This window comes from Gadus chalcogrammus, chromosome 9, assembly GCF_026213295.1.
Source record: "Gadus chalcogrammus isolate NIFS_2021 chromosome 9, NIFS_Gcha_1.0, whole genome shotgun sequence".
Classification (NCBI taxonomy): Eukaryota; Metazoa; Chordata; class Actinopteri; order Gadiformes; family Gadidae; genus Gadus; species Gadus chalcogrammus.
The window spans coordinates 17,966,424-17,989,825 of NC_079420.1; the positions used below are offsets into that span (position 1 = coordinate 17,966,424).

Below are 23,402 nucleotides of genomic sequence, written 5' to 3' on the forward strand. Positions count from 1 at the left end.
ACGGCTTGAATCACGGTTCCTTCAGTTCTCTGTTGGTGCAAGCCAGTGCAGGCTTGATGACAAATGACGAGTGATGTCATTTTGTCTGGTTGTGGGTGTTAGTTCCCATCTCACATGTTGTCTCCAATGTGTTCCCTAGGTGGTCGACAGTATCCTGAGAACCTTCTGCCAGTGTCTTTTAGATGCATCTAGTCCACCCAATAGGTAGGAGCCTACACCCCAGGGGCCTTAGGCTACACATGCACCAATGATAGTATTATTATCCACTTCATGCATTTTAGTGATCAATAAATCGGACACTCCTTGTAATATTAGATGGAGAGGGCGGTTGCATATTCTACTGAGGTCCTTTTTAAATAATCCTTATCTATAATCTCTAACATCCTTTTGGCATTATTACAGCCATCGTTAAATTGTATTTTACATTTTAAACAAATATATTTCACAAATTAACATTTACTTTTTTATTGTTAATTTACAAAGAGAACATGTAGTTTATAAAGGAATTACAAATCTAGTTGACAATGCAAGTTGCCATACAACTTCAATCCAAAAAATGATATCTGGGGGACTACATTGTCTATTTTGTGGTGGACACATATGTTGAACTCGTTATTATGTTTTTTTTTTTTACATAAAGAGTTCAACCTACTTGTATCATAGTTCAACATGTCTCCTGTGCATTTCTCTAGACAAAGTCAGTGGGCAGCCCAGTATGTCGATGTCCTGCTTGGTCACACAGAGCTAGTCTCTATCCTGATGCACAGACTCTGGGACCTGTTTCATAACAAGGTAACATGAAGCACTAGCTTTTCAATCATACACATCTGATTTTCGATGCTCAACATTTCCCTGGTCTAGTGAATTGTTTCCCATATAATATATATCTTCTTCTTTTCTTTACCCCTATCTGTCCTAAGGGGTCATCGCTGACCACTTCCCATTTGCTGGGTCTTGCTGCTATTGTAGTCCACCTCCATGCTTCTCGCACCCATAGTCCTCTGTTGCAGATGATGCCCATTGTGGTGTTCCGGCCACACCCGCTCACAGAGGCCCTGAGCAACGCCTTGCTCTGCAACACACAGGACAACATGCTCTTCTGTGTCAGGTGAGAGACTCGATAAGGGTGTGTGTGCGTCGCCAAAGAGTCTGACGTATTTTTGTCTTTGAAACTAATTCAGATACAAGTTAACTTATTCAAAATAGTATTATTAAAGAACGTATTATCTTTGTTAAAACTAGGTTAAGATATATATATATATATTTTTTTGTTAAATTCCCTTTACATCCCAACAATTTTCAAAATCTAGTTTACTCTGGCTGTTTTCTCCAAATAAACTAATCTAGCTCAGTGTTATCTAGCTCAAAGGAACTTTGGCTTTGACTCCCTGAAGTACATGAACTGCGACATGCTGCCTGCAGCCGGTTTCCCGCGAGGCACCACCACCGCGAAAGACACCACCGCCCGGCAGCGGGCAGCCGGCAGCAGGCAGCGGGCGGTTCAGTCTACTTCAGATTTATGTGGAAGTGGAAGAACCTGAGACGTCGGAGAACCCTAATAAGGCGTTTGTGATTCATAATATGGTCTGGAGGCGCACACAGCTTTTGGCCGTGATAATATGTATTATATGATATAGATATCTATGTATTATATCATATAGATATCTATGTATCATATGATATTATTTAGATATAGAGCTCCAGGAATCCTGTGTGTTCTAGAATATTTACAGAACACGGCTAAAGGCTGTGTGCGCCTCGCCATTGCAATACATCCACTGTAAACAGGGCGCATGGTACCTTGCCTGCAAGCTGCTCAGGGCCACACCCCCACCCTCCTCCTTGACCCGCCTCTCTCCTCCTCATTTGCATCAAAGCTACAGACACCGAAACGCCGCCTTTGGGGAAAGCTCAATGTGCGACTGGCTCGTAGTGGCTGTAATTCTGCACCACCAAAAAATGTTTATATAAGAGTCTTTAAAATGTAATTATTACCTGTACATTTTTCAGGGGATTCTGTCTTGGAAGAAAGGGAAACACACAGGGAGGAACTAGTCACTGTTGTGGTCTCATGTCTACCCAATAGTTAAATAGATGTAAAACTTGATATAGAAAAAAAATAGTTTTCTAAATGTCGGCAGAAAATCTAACCTCAGGCGACAAACGAAATATAACAGATAAAAAAAAGAATCTAATCAATTACAGGCTCTGTGATTGATTAATCTCAATTAATGCTTGCATTTTTCCGAGAAAGTATTTCAAAATAATTTAATTCAAGTAAATTATGGCAGATGAGTGATTTAATGAATAATAGACATAATGGACTTTAAAGTTCAATGTCTCTTTTATTTAAAACACGTCTTTCATTAACATACGGTGCATTTTAAGATCAAATTAATAACATTTCCATCTCACTCAAGATTCAATGCATCTCAATTCCTTACTAAAGAGATTACAGATAACGGTGTTGCTATTTACAGTTGTTTAAACTTAAATTTTCATTTCACGGGGCCGAGCAGAGTCTTCTCGTCTGCCTCCATTTTGTTTCAACGCAAATGACGCACCAGGTCAAAGGGCACTATAGAAGCGCGATTAATCTGCGTTAATTTTTTTATTAATTTGACAGCCCTACTTTAATTTTATGTTACCATAACTGTTATGACATACTAGATAAGTCACATAATGAATGAAAATGCAAGGTGCTGCAGGTACGATTTGTGAGGGTAAAGAGAGAGCAAAAAAAAGCGAGAGCGCCACTCAAATGGCAGACTTCTCCTGCCATTTGAGTGGCTTAAAATTGGCAACGTTTTACAGAAAAAGGTGCACTGTCAAACACAAGATATTCTCAGAAACCAGCATTATATCTTTTTGGTTTCAGATTGAAGTGAAGTAATAATATTCCTCTGTCTAGAGTAGCTCATTGTCTGACAAGCACTGTTATTTCAGCTTGAAAAGTGCTACAATATGTTGAGATATCTCTTTCATTTTAAATCCATACATGAGAGGATTGAACAGAGGAGGAATCACAACATACAGAAGAGATACTATAAGACGAACAATATGCGGTATGCCAGAAGAAATTCGATTTTGAATGATTTCAAACATGATGATAATGGTGAAGTTCAGAAATATAACAAGATGGGGGAGACATGTGTTAAGAGCTCCTCTCCTGAAATCCCTGGAGCTCCTCAGACAAATTAACAATATACTTGTGTAAGAAAACACAATAAATATTAGATGTGGAAGTATAGAAAGTACCGTTGCAATGAGCCCATATGCATTGCTTACAGTTGAGTCCCCACACCCTGCCTTGACAAGCGAATAGTTATCACAAGTTATTCTCATCAACACAAACTTGCATAGTCCTATATTAGTTGACAAAATAATAGCAATTCCAATTTTACAACAAGGTAAACAAAAGGCCAAAAACAAAATTAATTTGACAGTTTGTGTCCTGACAAGGGAGTGGTATTGGAGAGGTCTGCATATGGATACATACCTATCAAAAGCCATCGCTGACAACAGTGTGAATTCGCAACCAGCATACACGTATACTAAAAAACTCTGTAGCCGGCAGGCAGGACGCGATATAGTTTGGGTTGCTGAAAGCAGATCTATAAGAAGTTTTGGATAGACGCTTATGCTTCCAAACAGGGCGTTCATCAGCAAAGCAGCAACAAAAGTATACATTGGTTTATGAAGGCTTTTGTGTACATAGATGACATATAAAACAACGGTATTACTGCAGATGATTAAAATGAAGAGCAGGAGAGTCATTGAGAAATATAAATATCTATATTTTGCAAGCTGTACATGCCCTCCAAGTATAAGATATGTAATGTTGTAATTACCATCCATCTGGAATCAATGTTCGAGTGCAATTAAGGTATAGTCCTTCTGTTCTTTTCTTTGCCTCAGTGCACAAAGGATATCTAAAAAAGACGTATGGAACTGTTCTAGAAATATGGGTACAGGTTGCTTCTGTTATCGAGCCCTTGAGAGCTGACTATGTTTGAAGGTTTGCTCAATTTATTGTTTTTCTAATTCTCAGGGGATCTCATTACAATCCCTCCTTCATGTCCAGTTTTAACTAAAGAGGATGGACCTAGAACTTAATCTTGCAGGATAATATATTATTGCATCATGTATACTCATGTATGTTTGTTTTTGTTTATTGTTTAAGTTCAGTTTATTTTAAAAGTAGTATTTTATACGCTCAATGATATGCCTTCGTTATATGATCAGCTCATATTTTATTTCTTTGTACAGCATACACAAAACACATGTTGGTTTTAAAAAATATCAAAATAACAAAACATAAACAAACAAACAAATCAGAAAGTTTGAGTATGTAGATAATGAAAAGTCGGGGATGGAGTACTGAAGGCTTGGGGATACCATGAGGGCCTGGGGAGGTAGGGTATTTGCAGTTGAATTTAATTGACGTATGTCAGAGAGATAGGAAATGAACCAGGTGAGAGCAGTGCCAGTGGTGCCAAGTGAGGACTGGAGGAGGGAGATGAGGATGGAGTGGTTGTTGGTATCGAAGGTGGCCTAGAGGTCAAGGAGGATGAGGATGGAGAGGGAACCAGAGTCTGCAGAGAGACGAATGTCATTTGTGACCTTTTTAAAAGAGCTGTTTCCGTGGTGTGGCTGGAGCAGAAGCCGGATTGAAAAGGTCCGTAGAGGTTATTGTCGTCGAGGTGTGATTTTAACTGGGAGGCAACGGTTCTTTCTAAAATTGTTCGAGAGGAAGGGGAGATTGGAGATGGGTCGGAAATTGCTCAGTGTTTCAGGGTCAAGTGCAGGTTTTTTTAGTTGGGGGTGACAGCAGCGAGTTTGAGGGCGGGGGGGACAAGAACCGAGAGGAGTTTATAGCTGAGGTGATCAGGGGAAAGAGTAAGGGGAGACAGGCCATGGCTAGGGTTGAGGGCATGGCTTCCAGGATGCAGGTAGAGATTTACATGCCAGTGAGTATGGCAGGTAGGTCTGCTGGGGTGATTTCAGTGAATGAGGAGACGGTGAATGGCAGGAGGGGGTGGTGGAGGTCGGAGAAGAGACAGTGGAGGTGGAGGTGGTCAGTTGGCCGTGTATAATGTCAATTTTTCTTTGGATGTGTGAGAGGAATGAGATGCATTTACTGACATTGAAGGAGTTGGAGATGGTGTCCATAGGTTTAAGAAGTTTATTTATGGTGGAAAACGGAGTCTTGGGGTTGTTGATCCTGATTGTATGACGGAGGAGTAGTAGGAGGAGCATGCACTGTTGAGGGCGTTTTTGTAGAGCTGTTGGTGTTGTTTGTAGGCATCTTTGTGGATAGTGAGACCAGTTCTATTGGTTAGCCGTTTGAGTTGGCGGACCTTGGATTTGAGGTGATGAAAATGATCAGTGTACCAGGGGGTGGAGTGAGTGAAAGAGACCATCTTAGTTTTAATTGGAGTGAGCTGACTGAGCCAGGAGGAGAGTGTCATTAAATATTGTGACCAGGTCAAAAGGGGAGGTGTTCTGGAAGAGGGTGGAGTCAGGGATGGTGTCGGCCAAGAGGGAGAAAAGACCAGAGGGATTGATGGATTTGAGATTCCGGAAAGTTATAGAGCGCTTTTGCTTGGCTTGTGGTGTGGGGATGAGAATGTCCATGGTGATAGCCAGGTGGTCAGAGATAGTGACATCGGAGCTGGACAGATTGCTGATTATGATGCCGGTGATGCAGACAAGGTCCAGTGTGTGTCCTTTTTAATGGATTGTAAAATCCACATTTTGGGTGAAGTTGAAGATGATTATGATGTCCAGAAGTTCTTCAGAGGTTTTGGAGTCAAGTCGACATGTATGTTGAAGTCACAGACTAGCAAAATGGATGGAGTGATGGCACAGAGTTTCGGCAGGTCAGTTAAGAAAGCTGAGTTAGGTTTGGGGGGGGGGGGGGGAGCGATAAATTACTGCAGCAACCAGGGCTTTGGGTCCAGACAGTTTAAAAACAATGTGTTCAAATTAGGGGGGGGGGGCGGGATGGAGATTGTACTTGTAGTGATGCTTTGTCTGAAAAATGTGTCTGTTCCACCACCAGGGCCACGGAGGCGTGGCTTATCAATATATGCATATCCCGGGGGTGTGGTCTGATTTAGTGAAAAATATTCCTTTGCTTTTTGCCATGTCTCAGTTATGCAGAGTCCAGGCTATTGTCAGTAATGAATTCACTGAGTATGAGACCCTTGCTGGTTAGGGATTGTGTGCTGTTTAGGGAGTCTCTGTGGCTGATGATGGTTTGTATAGGGAGAATTTCTGGTGCGAGTGTGAGTGACAGATGTGGCCGGCAGGGGGAACTGACAGGGGGAACAGTGCTGAGGTGAAGATGGATGTTCCAGGGAGAATGGGGTAAACAGTCATGATTCACGTGTTGTTGATCAGATTGAACACTGTGCTGTAGGTTAGCTGCTAGCATTTGGTTACCCCGTCAGTTTTGGTGAATACCGTCTGGCCTGAAGAAATCAGAACGGTCCCAAAACAGATTGAAATTATCAATGAAACCAAATTTTAGAGCTGTGCTGGTGGACTGAATCCAGGTGGCAAGGCTTAGGAGTCTGCTAAAATGCCCCACACCACAGCCTAGAGAGGGGATGGGACCAGAAATGTAGATGCTCTTCTCACAGGAGCTTATGAAATTAAAACGATTTTTAAAATCTTTTGATGAGCTCTGTCTGCTGACGAGCTGTGTCGCAGTTCCGACATGGACAATCACACGTCTAACTGAGGACGGGTGGTGAGCGCAGTAGCCCCGGAAGTTTACTAGTGATCCAGTTAAATCCACAAACCTCATGATTTTAAAGATTTAATTGACTTTGAAATGTCTCAACAAAACAAATCTTTAACTGTTGGGCACATGTGACAACAAGGCCCGTAATTAACAGGCCTCTCAGAATTACTCCTAGTAATTGCACTAAAGTTAACCTATCACTAAAGGTACTCACAGCTCAAAGTAGGACTTGGGAGTGAGTGACCATCGCTCCGTTACCTGATGTTAGCGAAGAGTAGGATCCGGCTTTTAGGAGTGGAAGACGTTAAAATTTTAAAACCATATCAGCTGTAAATTAAAAGTATATATTATATAATTATATATATTCCTGAGAAACAATTACAATTTGACTGTAGGCAGGGTCAAAATAGCTAAACTTGTCAGAATGTCGGTTAACCCTTGGCAATGCTAATGTATACATCTTTAACATTGGAAAAGAAAAGTTTTAACTGAAAAATGATGAGAAATACAAAAAAAATAAGCAAAAAGCTGTGCCGATTGAAACACACTCTCTATTCTTGCTCTAGCGAACTTCTACAGGCAGACCAGCAGACAGACACAGTCAAAGGAAACGAGACTGGGTGAGGAAGATTTCTGAGAAGGTTGTAGATTGGCTATTGCAGATCAGATGCTGTGGGACATTTGTATATTTGGCAGACCTGTCTAATCGCTTTGTAGGAGGACGGAGATGACTGATAATTTTAGCAACTTCTAGTCTATAAATGACAAAGTGAAAAATACGTAACAGAGTTTACAACATCAGTATTGACTAAACAAATCTAACTTAAGTATTTTAATACACTTGTATTTTCATACACTTGAAACAGTATGCAGTTATTATGTTGAATGACAGTTCAAAAGCATAATCAAAGAAAAATCGAATGCACACAAAGCCCATTGTTTTATTAAACGTATACTATGTTTATTTGAATGTATATTAACATATCTGACCGATAATAAGGATATTAGATAAGTCTAATAATAAATGATAATTCTTCAAGGTACTGTAGTTAAGATTTGAGAGTTGTTAAGAGTGAGCAAAGAAAAGAGCAAAAGAGAGCAAAACAAAACCACCAAAAAAACCTCTTTAGTCCTCTTTCTTGTAGCCTGTTGTCTGTCAAATACAGTTATTTCAGCTTGAATAGTGCTACAAGACATTGACGTATCACTTGCATTTTAAATCCATAAATTAGAGGATTGAAGAGAGGAGGAATCACAACATACAGGAGAGATACTATAAGACGAAACATATGCGGTATGCCAGAAGGAATACGATTTTGAATGACTTCAAACATAACAATTATGGTGAAGTTCAGAAATATAAAGAGGTGGGGGAGACACGTGTTAAGAGCTCCTCTCCTGAAATCCCTGGAGCTCCTCAGACAAATAGACAATATTCTTGTGTAAGTAAACGCAATAAATATTACATGTGGAAGTGTACAAAGTACCATTACAATAAGCCCATATGTATTGCTTACAGTTTTGTCCCCACATCCCGCTTTGACAAGGGAATAGATATCACAAGTAATTCTCATCAACACAAACTTGCACAGACCTATATTAGCTGACAAAATAGTAGCAATTCCAATTTCAACACAAGGTATACAAAAGGCCAAAAACAATATTATTTTGACAGTTTGTGTCCTAACAAGGGAGTGGTATTGGAGAGGTCTGCATATGGATACATACCTATCAAAAGCCATCGCTGATAACAGTGTGAATTCAATAGCACCATACACGTATGCTAAAAAACCCTGTAGCTGGCAGGCAGGAAGGGATATAGTTTGGGTTGCTGACAGCAGATCTATAAGAAGTTTTGGATAGATGCTTATGCTTCCAAACAGGGAGTTCATCAGCAAAGCAGCAATAAAAGCATACATGGGTTTATGAAGGCTTTCGTTTACATAGATGACATATAAAACAACGGTATTACTGCAGATGATTAAAATGAAGAGCAGGAGAGTCATTGAGAAATATAAATATCTATATTTTGCAAGCTGTACATGCCCTCCAAGTATAAGATGTGTAATGTTGTAATTAACATCCATCTGGAATCAATGTTCGAGTGCAATTAAGGTATGGTCCTTCTGTTCTTTTCTTTGCCTCAGTGCACAAAGGATATCTAAAAAAGACATGTGGAACTGTTCTAGAAATATGGGTACAGGTTGCTTCTGTTATCAAGCCCTTGAGAGCTTTTAAAGCAGTCTGTTTGACGGTTTGCTCATTTTATTGTTTTTCTAATTCTCAGGGGATCTCATTATAATCCCTCCTTCATGTCCAGTTTTAACTAAAGAGGATGGACCTAGATCTTAATCTTGCAGGATAATATATTATTGCATCATGTATACTTTTTGTTTTTGTTTATTGTTTAATTTCAGTTCGTTTAAAAAGTAGTATTTTGTACGCTCAATGATATGCCTTCGTTATATGATTAGCTCATATTTTATTTCTTTGTACAGCATACACAAAACACATGTTGGTTGTAAAAAAGATCAAATCCATATAATAATAATAATACATCAAATTTATGTAGCGCTTTTTCAAATGCTCAAGGACACTTCACAATAGCAGCTAAATCATACTAATCAAAATAACATACAAAACAAAAACAAACAACAAATCAGAAAGTTTAAAGTTTAAAAGTGTTGACATTGTGGATGTCGTTGGGGAGGGCATCCCAGAGGGGGGGGGCTGCAGCAATGGCTCTTGTCTCCCCAGGACCGGAGATTGGTCCCGATGGGGTTGTTTATTGTTTAATTTCAGTTTGTTTAAACAGTATTTTGTAAGCTCAATGATATTCCTTCGTTCTATGATGAGCTCATATTTTATTTCTTTGTACAGCATACACAAAACACATGTTGTTTGTAAAAAATATCAAATCCATGTAATAATAATAATAATACATCAAATGTATGTAGCGCTTTTCCAAATGCTCAAAAACGCTTCGCAATAGCAGCTAAATCATTCTAATCAAAATAACAAACAAAACAAAAACAAGCAAATCAGAAAGTTTAAAAGTTAAAAGCAAGGTGTGTTTTGAGGGCTGTTTTAAATGTTGACAGTGTTGACATTGTGGATGTCGTTGGGGAGGGCATCCCAGAGGGGGGGGGGGGGGGGGGGGGGGGGAGGCTGCAGCAAAGGCTCTGTCTCCCCAGGACCGGAGATTGGTCCCGATGGGGTGGAGAAGGTTGACATCAGTGGACTTGAGACAACGGGCAGGGGTATGGCGTGGAGAAGGTTAGGGAGGTAGGGCGGGGCCATGTTGTTGAGGGCTTTATGGTGAGGAGTAGTTTTTTTAAATCAATCCGGTATTTGACGGGAAGCCAGTGGAGGTAGTGGAGTACAGGGGTGTGGTCTGAGTGGCGGGACGAAGTGAGCGTATGGGCTGCAGTGTTTTTAACATATTGCAGTTTATTAAGTAAGTGTTTTGATGATCCGTATAGGATGGAGTTACAGTAATCAAGGCGGGAGGAAATGAATGCACTCTCAGCTGCCGACCAGAGATTCGGCGGCTGAGAGTGATGGGGAAGGACGGAGACGAGTGATGAGGTGGAAGAAGGCTGTTTTTGTAATTGGTTTATATGGGTGAGGAATGAGAGGGTGGGGTCAAGGATGATACCTAGGTTGCGGACGAGAGTGAAGGGGGGGACAATTATACCATTAATATCTTGGGAGAGGTCCTGGGTGGAGCGGGGGAGAGATTTATTGCAGTTTAGTCGGAGGAAGTTGTGTTGCAGCCACTTTTTAACATCGGTGAGGCAGGTGGTGGGGGTGCAATGGGTTGCTGCAGAGATGGTCTTGGTGGTGAGGTAGATCTGAGTGTCATCGGCGTAGCAGTGAAAACGGAGGCCATGTTGGCGAAGGATTGGACTAAGTGGGAGAATGTAGATTATTAAAAGTAGGGGATGGAGTACAGCAGCCTTGGGGATACCATGAGGGCCTGGGGAGGTAGGGTATTTGCAGTTGAATTGAATTGGCGTATGTCAGAGAGATAGGAAATGAACCAGTTGAGAGCGGTTCCAGTGGTGCCAAGTGAGGACTGGAGGAGGGAGATGAGGATGGAGTGGTTGATGGTATCAAAGGCGGCGTAGAGGTCAAGAAGGATGAGGATGGAGAGGGAACCAGTGTCGGCAGAGAGAAGAATGTCATTTGTGACCTTTTTAAAAGAGCTGTTTCCGTGGTATGTCTGGAGCGGAAGCCGGATTGAAAAGGTCTGTAGAGGTTATGTCGTCGAGTTGTGATTTTAACTGGGAGGCAACGGTTCTTTATAAAATTGTTCGAGAGGAAGGGGAGATTGGAGATGGGTCGGAAATTGCTCAGTGTTTCAGGGTCAAGTCCAGGTTTTTTTAGTAGGGGTTGACAGCAGCGAGTTTGAGGGCGGGGGGGACAAGAACCGAGAGGAGTTTATAGCTGAGGTGATCTGGGGAAAGAGTAAAGGGAGACAGGCCATGGCTAGGGTTGAGGGCATGGGATGCAGGTAGAGATTTACATGCCAGTGAGTATGGCAGGTAGGTCTGCTGGGGTGATTTCAGTGAATGAGGAGACTGGGTGAATGGCAGGAGGGGGTGGTGGAGGTCGGAGAAGAGACAGTGGAGGTGGAGGAGGTCAGTTGGCCGTGTATAATGTCAATTTTTCTTTGCATGTGTGAGAGGAATAAGATCCATTTATTGACATTGAAGGAATTGGAGATGGTGTCCATAGGTTTAAGAAGTTTATTCATGGTGGAAAACAGAGTCTTGGGGTTCTTGCTGCCTGATTGTTTGACGGAGGAGTAGTAGGAGGAACATGCACTGTTGAGGGCGTCTCTGTAGAGCTGTTGGTGTTGTTTGTAGGCATCGCATTTGTGGATAGCAGACCAGTTCTATTGGTTAGCCGTTTGAGTTGGCGACCCTTGGATTTGAGGTGATGAAAATGATCAGTGTACCAGTGGGTGGAGTGAGTGAAAGAGACAATCTTAGTTTTGATTGGAGTGAGCTGATTGAGGCAGGAGGAGAGTTTCATTAAATATTGTGAACAGGTCAAAAGGGGAGGTGTTCTGGAAGAGGGTGTAGTCAAGGATGGTGTCGGCCAAGAGGGAGAAAAGACCAGAGGGATTGATGGATTTGAGATTCCGGAAAGTTCTAGAGCGCTTTTGCTTGACTTGTGGTGTGGGGATGAGAATGTCCATGGTGATAGCCAGGTGGTCAGAGATTGTGACATCGGAGCTGGACAGATTGCTGATTGTGATTCCGGTGATGCAGACAAGGTCCAGTGTGTGTCCTTTTTTATGGATGGTAAAATCCACATTTTGGTTGAAGATGATTATGATGTCGAAATGTTCTTCAGAGGTTTTGGAGTCGAGTCGAAATTAGGGATGGGCGATATGGCCTAAAATCCATATTGCGATATACATTGCAACCTATTGCGATAACGATATATATCACGATATATAAATCATAATAGAACCATTTCAGAACAGGTTACATAGACTCTAAGGAAAGCCAAACTGCTAAATGTATAAAACAAAAGATGAAAGAAACTTAGTATGTCGTTTTGAGAACATTTATTGTGCAAAACTGTAATCATCAGTGTTGGGGGTAACGCGTTAGAACTAACGCGTTAGAGTACTCTTATTCGTTTTTTTCAGTAACGAGTAACCTAACGCGTTAGTTTTGCGAATTCAGTAATCAGTAACTCGTTAATTTCCAAAATAACCACTCGTTACTCCGTTACTTTAAGATTTTCCCTCGATAAGGAAAGTAAAGTCCCGGGTTTTCTGCATTTAGTCAGATGCTGCTGCCCTGCTCCTTGCATCTCTCTCTCTCGCTCTCTGTGTGTGTGTGCGCGCGCACCTGTGTGTGTAAGCTACGTGTGTTACCGCGGCAAGATGGACGAGAAGATAGCCTTAGATTCCTGGAGGTACGCTCATTATTTTGAGTTACAGAGCGAAAAGGACAAGAACAACATAGTGGTCGTTTTGAGCACCTTCTTCTCCTACGTTTCAACCATTACTTTGGTGATAAGTAGGCTAAAGGTAGCCTACGTGATTGTTATGAATGTAGGGCTATAGGGTCACACGAACATTTTCAGTTCTTCAATGTTTTTTTAGTGCCATGCACTGTTCTTTTGTGCAACGCATACGCTTAAATTGAGTTAAATTTCTAATTCTAAAAGGTTGCGTGCCTACCTGTTAAGCACTTTGTTAGGCGCCTGCACTTGTAAAGTGGATAAGCTATGTGTGACGCACTGTTCTTTTGTGCGCAGCCAATACGGTAAGCTACATTCTGTTAAAATAACTGCCTGTTACCGGAGTATGTTATTCATGGAAGCTGTTCAAATGATCAAAGGATGAATGCCTGTTAAATAAAACGTGCGATATGATGACTGTCTTTCCTGTCATTATGCTATAGGTTCATGATTGATTCATAAACAGTCAGCACTGTTGGTGCATCTAAAGGAGGATGTGTGTTGTTGTTGCGCTAGGCGGACACGCACGCACCCCAAACGCATTTTAATTGTTGGTAACGCACGAGTACTCTAACGCGTTTCTTTTATTTATAGGTAACGTAGTAACGTAACGGATTACTTTTAATTGATAGTAACAAAGTAACCTAACTGATTACTTTCAAAAGTAACGATACCCAACACTGGTAATCATACAACATAATGTTGTAGCTGCAGAGACTTTAACAAAGAAAAAAATCTTCTGTGTAATGACGTATACTTCTCTTAATGAAATTAAAACTGTTGATGTCTTGTTAATAAAGAAACGGATACTGTGAATTAGGGAAATACGTCCAGTATTAGGCATGGCTATTTTAAATAAAGAAAAATCTTCTAAGTGTGTGCACAGATACTTGATATTAAAACATAAAAGTGCAAAATGAACGTATACAATTTTGAAATGAACATGAAATGAGCGCAATCACCAGCTCCTTCGTTTAGCTTTCAGCCATATTTACTTAGATGACGATGATGCGTTGAAGCTGGTTGCAGCTCTGGCTCTTTCAATTTCGCGGGTAGCGGATGATGCGATGCAGCTGGTTGCAGCTCGTGGCTCTTTTTAAATTTCGCGGGTCGCGGACGATGCGTTGCAGACGGTTGCAGCTCGTGGCTCTTTATATTTCGCGGGTCATGGATAGATCGTGTCAAACATGCATTATCGCGATTGAGCAATATAACTAAAATCTCTATCGTAGGCCATTTTTTATCGTTGATATCGTATATCGTTTATATCGCGCATTCCTAGTCGAAATGTATGTTGAAGTCACAGAGTAGCAGAATGGATGGAGTGATGGCACAGAGTTTAGACAGGTCAGATAAGAAAGCTAAGTTAGGTTTGGGGGGGGGGATAAATTACTGTAGCAACCAGGGGTTTGGGTCCAGACAGTTTAAAAACAATGTCTTCAAATTATGGGGGGGCCGGGATGGAGATTGTACTTGTAGTAATGCTTTGTCTGAAAAATTGTCTATTCGACCACCAGGACCACGGAGGCGTGGCTTATCAATGTATGCATATCCAGGGGGCGTGGTCTGATTTAGTGAAAGATATTCCTGTGGTTTTTGCCATGTCTCAGTTATGCAGAGAGTCCAGGCTATTGTCAGTAATGAATTCACTGAGTATAAGGCCCTTGCTGGGAGAATTTCTGGTGCGAGTATCAGTGACAGATCTGTCCGGCAGGGGGAACTGACAGGGGGAACAGTGCTCTGAGTGGGCAGAGGTGAAGATGGATGTTCCAGGGAGAATGGGGTAAACAGTCATGATGCACGTGTTGTTGATCAGATTGAACAGTGTGCTGTAGGTTAGCTGCTAGCATTTGGTTACCCCGTCAGTTTTGGTGCATACCGTCTGGCCTGAAGAAATCAGAACGGTCCCAAAACATTGAAATTATCAATGAAACCAAATTTTAGAGTTGTGCAGGTGGACTGAATCCAGGTGTCAAGGCTTAGGAGTCTGCTAAAATGCCCCACACCACAGCCTAGAGAGGGGATGGGACCAGAAATGTAGATGCTCTTCTCACAGGAGCTTATGAAATTAAAACGATTTTTTAAATATTTTGATGAGCTCTGTCTGCTGACAAGCTGTGTCGCAGTTCCGACATGGACAATCACACGTCTAACTGAGGACGGGAGTGAGCGCAGTAGCCCAGGAAGTTTACTAGTGATCCAGTTAAATCCACAAACCTCATGATTTTAAAGATTTAATTGACTTTGAAATGTCCGAACAAAACAAAACAAAAAAAAATTCCCAATAGAAATGTGAGGATTTCTCAAACCTTTAACTGTTGGGCACATGTGACAACAAGGCCCGTAATTAACAGGCCTCTCAGAATTACTCCTAGGAATTGCACTAAAGTTAACCTATCACTAAAGGTGCTCACAGCTCAAAGTAGGACTTGGGAGTGAGTGACCATCGCTCCGTTACCTGATGTTAGCGAAGAGTAGGATCTGGCTTTTAGGAGTGGAAGACGTTACAATTTTACAACCATATCAGCTATATATATATTCGTATGTCACAAAGTACATCTCAATACTGTTAAATGACTAAGCTTGTGTCCTCTAGCCATGCTAGTGCTTCGCTGTTCAGGGTAGACAGTGCCTGGGGACCAGGGCACTGGTACTTGGTGCAGTCGTTTATGATGTGATCAGCCGTTTGCTCTGGGGCTCCACAGGGGCAGTCAGGGGCATCACAAAGGTTCATCCTGTGCATGTTGGCTCTGAAGTGTCCATGTCCTGCAGGCCTTGTGGACGGTGTTTCGATGTAGCCATGTAGCTTGGTGTTGGCTTGGCCCCACTGTTTGGTCCATTGTGTGATGGTCCAGGACCCAGGTGGCTGGCCATTTGCCTCATGCAGCAGGCCCCGGAGTCTTGCAGAGATTGGTTCCCTCGACGGTAGGCGCGGTGGTGGGTCGTTTGAGTTGATGTCGTGGTGGAGTAGGTGGCTGGCTCTGCGTTGAGCTCTCTGTGCAAGGTTAAGGCAGGCTGCTTCACGACGGATTGCTGGTGGTGGGATTCCGCTGAGGATTGGTAAGTATGAGGTTGGTGTAGATTTTATGCATCCTGAAACTATCCGCATGCTGTGGTTGAGGGCTGTGTCAAGCTTGGAGGTGTGAGTGGATTTGCACCAAATAGGTGCACAGTATTCTGCTGTTGAGTAGGCCAGTGCTAGAGTAGCAGTCCGGAGTACAGGGAAACTTGCTCCCCACGAGGTTCCGCAGAGACGGTGAATGAGGCAGTTTCTTGCTTCCACCTTGGCTCTGACTTGCTGGAGGTGTTGTTTATAGGTTAGGGTTCTATCCAGAGTAACACCCAAGTATATTGGTGACTTTTCAAATGGGATGGTGTTTCCTGCACATTTGACTTCTAGTTGGATGTTGGCTAGTCGGTTGGCAAGATGGAAGGTGCTGCTGACAGTTTTGGTTTCATTCATTTTCAGTCGCCAGTTGATAAAGTATTTGTTCAGATTAGTAAGATCATCAGTTAAGGTGTCATTTAGTGAGCTAAAGGAAGTTCCGGTAGTTAGGAGTGCGATGTCGTCTGCATAGGTGTATTTTTTGCTGCTTGTTTTTGGTAAATCCGAGGTATAGATGTTGAAGCAGATTGGAGCTAGAACAGATCCCTGGGGCACGCCATTCTTTAGCATTTTCTTTTTGTTTTTTTGATGGTCGATGTGCAGTGTGAAGCTTCTGTTTGTCGTCATCTGCATGATAAGTTTTACCATGTGTTTGCTTGGTATTGTTTGTAGCAGCTTCAAGGCAAGGCCACGATGCCATATGGTGTCATATGCAGCACTCAGGTCTACAAATACTGCACCAGCCTTTTCTTTGCATTGAAATGCAGTTGTGATATCCTCAGTAAGTCGGGCAACTTGGTCAGTGGTAGAGTAGCCTTTTCTGAAACCGGCTTGTTCCTTAGGGAGGTTCTCATCAACGGTGTCATAGATGCGGTTGAGGATCAGTCTTTGAAGGAGTTTGAAGCTGATGCAGAGTAGGCTAATTGGTCGGTAGCTTTTTGGATCTTCAGCTGGTTTGTTTGGTTTGAGTATGGCAACTATTTTGGCGGTGCGCCAGATCTTTGGGATCTTCACTGTCCTGAGACACGTGTTGAAAAAGTTCTTCAGCCATAGTAGGGTCAGTTCTGGGAGGTGTTGGAAGAATTCTGGGTGTAGGGAGTCTGGTCCTGGAGCTTTGTTTTGTTTGAGTGTGGCAATGGCTGCTTTGACCTCAGCCATGGAGAAGTCAGAGCACAGATCTTGGTCAGCTGATGGTGCGTTCCATGCTTCTTTCAAGTGTCTATTGATCTTGAAGGTAAAGTCTTTGTTTGGTGTATTGAACTTCCCATTATTTATCAGGTTGTTAGCTATGTCATTGGCCTTAACTGGAGCTTGTGAGGTGAAAGGTTTGACATTTCCAATTAGCCTGTTCAGTTTGCTCCACGCTTGTCTGCTGGAGTGTGTGAAGTTAATATCTTCAGTTTCTTCTATCCATTTCTCTCTGCGTCGGTTGTCAAGATGGTTGAGGAGAGCGGTGGCAGCTTCTTGGGATTCCTCGTAGGAGGTTGCATTGTCATGGAGAAGAGCATATGTTTCAAATTCTTCATCCCAGCCAGGAACATATACTCTGCGGCAGTGTTGTGTCCGAACGCGTTCATTGAACGGTAGTTCATGAACTCGTTCATATTTTGGGCGAACGTGAACTGAACGTACTGTATTATTGCCTGATGAACGTTACTGTGAACTCGTTCATTCTGGTGCCTGTGAACGGGACGCTAGCTTAGTTTAACTTCGTTCAATATGGGGGTTATTTGTTTATCAACGCGGCGGATGCGCGCGCAGAACGCCGTGTTGTTTGACCGGTTGCCATGCTACTCTCCATGTGGTTAATTTGAAGTTGCGGTGAGTTCAGTTTACTGTTACATTAAACTGTAATCAGAAAATGCGGTTATATGCTATAGACCCTATAGTATCTGTCGTATAAAGGCTGGGACGAATTTCCAATTATAAATATGTACACTTTATGTTGAAAGTATTGCGACGCCGATTCCCATTGAAACGAATGGAGCAGTGATTCTTTTTCAAAACGATAGCTGTTAAATTGTGGAAAAATGAATTCAACTGTAATGAGACAACGCGGTTATATGCTTTAGACCCTATAGTATCTGTGGTGTAAAGGCTGAGACGAATTTCGAATTATGAATATGTACAATCCATAACGTTAATTCTCTGGCTCATAGCTCAGCGGACTAGAATGCCTCATTGCTTGTTGGCCGGAAACGGAAAAGGGGGCTGTTTACGTTTGGTTGTAGTCTTTTCACTCGGTTCTCCGTGTCAACAGTAGGGATAGAACCGAGCAAAAAGACTACAACCAAACGTGAACCCCCCCGCCTTTACGTTTCCGGCCAACAAGCAATGAGCCTTCCAACAGAAATCAATGGGATTTACAAAATGCGCTAAATGTGCAATAAAACAGGATAGAAACTGTATTTCGCTACGATACTTGATTCAACCACTCTATTATATCCTAGACAAACCAAAAAGCGGGCTCAATGTTCAAAATACCGGAAAAAACGAATAGCTCACAGCAACATATTGAAAAAAAGAACTATGAACTAGTTCATTTTTTGGAACTGTGAACTTAATTCAAAATGTTGAATTATGAACGTTGAACTGAACTAGTTCATTTTAAAATTTGTGAACTGAACTTTGAACTAGTTCACGTAGAAAGTGAACTTTCCCAACACTGCTCTGCGGTGGCCACGAGGTATGCTTGCTTTTGCTGCGTTTATGATGGAGTTGCTAAAGTGCTTGTAGGTAGTATATTGGTCTTGTTCTGCTAGGTCTAGTGGGGGGTGTTTGTTAAGTTCTTCTCTGAAAATGTCCCAGTTTGCTTTTTTGAAATTCCATCTAGACTGTGGCATTGATGTAGTTGGAGTTACAAGAGCTGGGTGGGTGATGAGAGAAGGTCTATGCTGTGAGTGTGGGAACTTACTGATAACAGTACGCTGTGCTGTAGAGCGATCTTGGGAGCTGCAGAAGGCCAGGTCAGGGTTGGTGCCGGTTTGCCATCGGCCAGAGGTAAAGGAGCATGGTTGTTTGCTGTCGTAGAGGAGTGTTAAGTTGTTGGTGGATGCCCAGTTTGCAAGTGCTTCTCCGTCTGGTGTTGTGTATTTGTAACCCCATTGTTCGTTTTGGCAGTTATAGTCGCCAGAGTAGATAACAGGATGGTCGTAGACCGGCAGGTTGGAGAAACTTGTTTTTGGTGGTTTGTATACATTTACCACTGTGGTATCTCCGATTGATACAGCAATCCATTGTTGATCGCTGCTATGCGAGGAATCCAGTATGGAGTAGGTGTGTCCATTTTTCACTAGCGTGGCTATTCCATGATGTTGAGAGTGAATTGAAGCTGCAAGGGACTGGTTTATGAGCAGTTAGCCGTCAGAGACGTTGTCCAGAGACGTTGTCCAGGGAACACCACGTGGAGGTAGCTCATATCGTTCCCCGATTTTTATAATTAACACCATATCAGCTGTTAATTAAAAGTTTCAAGACATTATTGTGGTATTTCTAACCAGAAAATTACAGTACCGGTATATAGCGTTCAAATTCATTAGCCATTGCGTCTCTGAAAAGGTTAAGGTGAACCATAAAAAATAATGTCACGCCATAGACCCTAATGTGACGCTCCGCAGTAGTAAGGGTAAGAACTCTCTTACAATATCCAGACATGTGTTACTATTAGGGCTGCAACAACAAATCGATAAAAATCGATTACTAAATGCGTTGGCAACAAATTTGGTTGTTGATTCGTTGTGTCGCGCGATAAATAAGTTACTCATAGGCGCAGCACTGTTTACAGCCAGCCGCCGACAGGTTGGTTCACGGTTTATGCACGCACACAGCGAGCTTTAGTATGAGCGACCATAGCTTGTATTTTGGTCATATCTTAAAACTGGACTGTAGGCCTACATAAAAGGGTTGTACCTTCACTGTCTTTGGGTTAAAAAAACTCCTTCAACTCTGTATCCATCTAGTCCAACCGAAAACTGTCAGCTGCTGCTGCTACAGAGTGCAGACGTTGTGCAGACGGGCTCGGAGTCGGCACCGCGTGCATCAACAGTCATTCAAAGCAGCGGTAGTAATTACACAACCGGACGGTGTCGAAAGTCCCGTCAGTTAAAAATAGTGATGCAGTTTTTAAATCCACGTTAAAATCTGCAGGATATAGATAGGGATGGGAATTGATAAGAATTTCACGATTCCGATTCCGATTCTGCTTATCGATCCGATTCCTTATCGATTCTCTTATCGATTCTCATTGGGTGAGAAAATAAGTATAAATGTGTTTGTTTGCATTACACCTCTTTAATATCTGATCAGAAGTGCTTCTAGTATTAGGAAATTGTACATTTTCAAATCAATTGGTCTAGAAGAAAAAATATATGTTCGCTTTTTAAGCCCAAATGCCATCATTATGTGCCATACAACTAAAAACACAGACTGAAAACAGCCAAGTAAGAGCTTGTGCCTTTTGGAATTCTAACAGTGCTCATTTGCATTCAACTTGTAACAAAATTAAACTGACATAAACAAAATGAAGCATTGATTAGACAGAGATTTATTAGATGGGCCTACCTAATAAACCGTTGGAACACATAAGACCGGAAACCATAGCAATCCCGGTAAACAAACCCCGAGAAGCCCAATCCCTATGAGAGCTCCCCACGCTACGGCCATCCGGAGGCAACAGAGCTGTTGGCCGTGATATTATATATACAATTATAATATAGTATATAATATATTATATACTATTATATATAGAGCTCCGGGAGTCGCAAACTGCAACAATCACTTTCTCCTCCATTCCGCGGTTCACCCGGACTGCTGCACTGAGTTTGACGGCTGAACGCGGATTGGCTGTTAAGTTACACATGTCACTCAGTTATCACGCTGTTGAACGCTGATTGGCTGTCATCACGACAAAAACTTGTCATCGGTTTTCTCCCGCGAAAAACTCGCCCTTATACGTGTCTCTACGTTTACTTTGTATGGGATCTTGTCGCGTTTGGTGTGAACGCACAATGCGATTCTTCCTCGGCGGCGACATGTTTTCTGCGTTCTGAACCAAATCAAAGCAGCGTGTGTGTGACGTCACGACGCATTTACCGCGACCGGAACCGATAAGCGGAATCGTTAAGCAGGCTTGCTAACGATTCCAAGGAATCGGTTGACTCGGAACCGGTTCTGAACAAGAACCGGTTCTCGATTCCCATCCCTAGATATAGAGCTAGCTAGCTTAAATAAAAAAACTAACCAATGGTCACAAACGATGTCAAATGTGTTCAGGTTGGCTCAGTAATATGATTGATGCGTTAAATTAGGGATGAGTCGGTCGCGACCGATTCGTTACAACGAACGAATCCCGAACGTGAACGACAAGAACTGGTTCCCCAAAACAAGAAGAACTGGTTCTTTGATTCTTTTTTTTTAACATAAACCAAAAATATGGTCACGTAAATAAAATATACAAACGAACAGAGCTCCGTCTCCCCGCGACTTATATTGATTGAGTCTACAACGTTCTCAAATATTCAGCCAATGAGAGGTAGCAATGGTGTTGCAATGGCACCTGGGTAAACAAATGACAAGGCGGTACCGTCGAATATGCGCGCTTTCTCTGTCTGACGTATCTTGGGTCATACCATTCGACGTGGGGCCACTCATATATCCCCCTACATTTTTTCGAAAATAGACTTGACCTCCATCTGTTTATTGGATAAACGCATTTCCCAATCCCAGGAGTCTTTGCTCCATTCTACGTCAATTTAAGAACAAGCAAAGAAATTAAACTGCAGTTCGTATTCTTTATTTATGACCATGCAAGTTCTGTAATGCCTGAACAATGAAGAATTAAATGTAAAGTAAAATAAAATTATAAATGTAAAACTATAGAGAAAAAAAATATAGAGAGTAAGCAAGTGGTATAAATATTGGTGGGACGTTCGGTTATACTATATAGCAGGCATCTCCAAACGGCGGACCGCGGTCTTAAAGGTCCTATCTAGACCCATGACAAATAAAAAAAAATAAAAAAGTATTTTTATTTTTTTATTCTTTTAAGACGTAATCTGACGTAACGAACGAATCAAAACGACCGAATCAAATAAACAAATCGTTATAGTGAACTGAACTGAAAGAACTAGTTCCCGGAAAATAATAATTTTGCCCATCCCTAGTTCAAATGCAGCAGTAAAAAAAAATAAGAATCAACTAACCATTGGTTAGTTGAAAAAACAACTAACCAATGTTCACAAACAGTGTCAAATGTGATGTGTTCAGGTCGGCTCAGAAATACGATTGATGCGTTCAAATGCAGCAGTAAAAAAATAATAATAATTTAGATTTTGGTGAAAACTTGTTTTCCCAGTAATATAAAATAGATAGTAAAGATAGAATTATGACCTGTTTAATGTCCTATCTTGAACTACCATCATCTTATCAGCAATTAAAGCAATATTACAAGTTCTATTTCAAGGAGCCTCGAAAATGGTATCAATAGGTTTGACTGGTTAACCATGGACATCCCTTACATACATATAAAAGTATATCATACATTGTATGTTTTTTTTTGTGTTATCCCAGTTATGTTTTTTTAATCTTTTTATTATTTAATATTACTTTTAATAGTTCCGGGACGTTGGAGCAATAACCTGGTGTTTTTACACTTCAGTCTGCACTGTGAATTTGAAGTAATGTTCAGTTTATGAATAAAGATGCGGCAATTCCAAAAAAAAAAAATTCTATCTGATTCATCGATTAATCGAAAAAATAATCAACAGATTAATCGATTATTAAAATAATCGTTAGTTGCAGCCCGAGTTACTATCATGGCATTTTAGGATGTATGGTCCTTGCTTTGGTCTCAGAATTGGAGGGGTCGGTGCAAGCAAATTAAGTGTGTGATATGTACAATTCTGCAGGAATTTTAGCTCAGATAGATAATGAGATGAATTGAGCACCATTATTTACCATTCCCCACAGCAAACAGGCGTGCCCCTAAATTCATGTTTTACAAATTCTACTTTAAATAGAATATTATTCACAGAACACCAATATTCCACAACCATTATCTCTTTGATTGCAAATGTGTTGCTAGTCTATAGCTAATTTTTGAGAAACAATTACAATTTGACTGTAGGCAGGGTCAAAATAGCTAAACTTGCCAGTATGTCGGTTAACCCTTGGCAATGCTAATGTTTACATCTTGAACATGGAAAAAGAGCTGTGCCGTTAGAAACACACTCTCTATTCTTGCTCGAGCGACCTTCTACAGGCAGACCAGCAGACAGACAGGCAGTCAGAGGAAACGAGACTGGGCGAGGAAGATTTCTGAGAACGTTGTATATTGGCTATTGCAGATCAGATGCTGTGGGACATTTGTATATTTGGCAGACCTGTCTAATCGCTTTGTAGGAGGACGGAGATGACTGATAATTTTAGCAACTTCTAGTCTATAAATGACAAAGTGAAAAATACGTAACAGAGTTTACAACATCAGTATTGACTAAACAAATCTGACTTAAGTATTTTAATACACTTGTATTTTCATACACTTGAAACAGTATGCAGTTATTA

The 23,402-nt window shown here is 41.5% G+C and overlaps 3 protein-coding genes across 4 annotated transcripts in view; 1 reads left to right on the forward strand and 2 right to left on the reverse strand.

The window, feature by feature from the left end:
- The window catches only part of LOC130388855 (Fanconi anemia group A protein), a 98,894-nt gene that overhangs the window by 8,168 nt on the left and 67,324 nt on the right, over positions 1-23,402 (forward strand). The window contains exons 23-25 of one of the 2 annotated variants that reach the window (XM_056598414.1): positions 140-204; positions 693-792; positions 921-1,108. In XM_056598414.1, coding sequence (XP_056454389.1) covers positions 140-204; positions 693-792; positions 921-1,108 — 353 coding nt within the window. The remainder of the gene's footprint in view (positions 1-139; positions 205-692; positions 793-920; positions 1,109-23,402) is intronic. The other variant, XM_056598415.1, reaches the window with a different exon arrangement.
- On the reverse strand, positions 2,938-3,858 carry LOC130388866 (olfactory receptor 52E4-like). The gene has a single exon (XM_056598431.1). It carries the CDS (start codon positions 3,856-3,858, stop codon positions 2,938-2,940), a length of 921 nt encoding a protein of 306 aa, XP_056454406.1.
- Positions 7,918-8,873, reverse strand: LOC130388864 (olfactory receptor 52H1-like). Its single transcript, XM_056598429.1, has one exon. It carries the CDS (start codon positions 8,836-8,838, stop codon positions 7,918-7,920), a length of 921 nt encoding a protein of 306 aa, XP_056454404.1. The 5' UTR covers positions 8,839-8,873.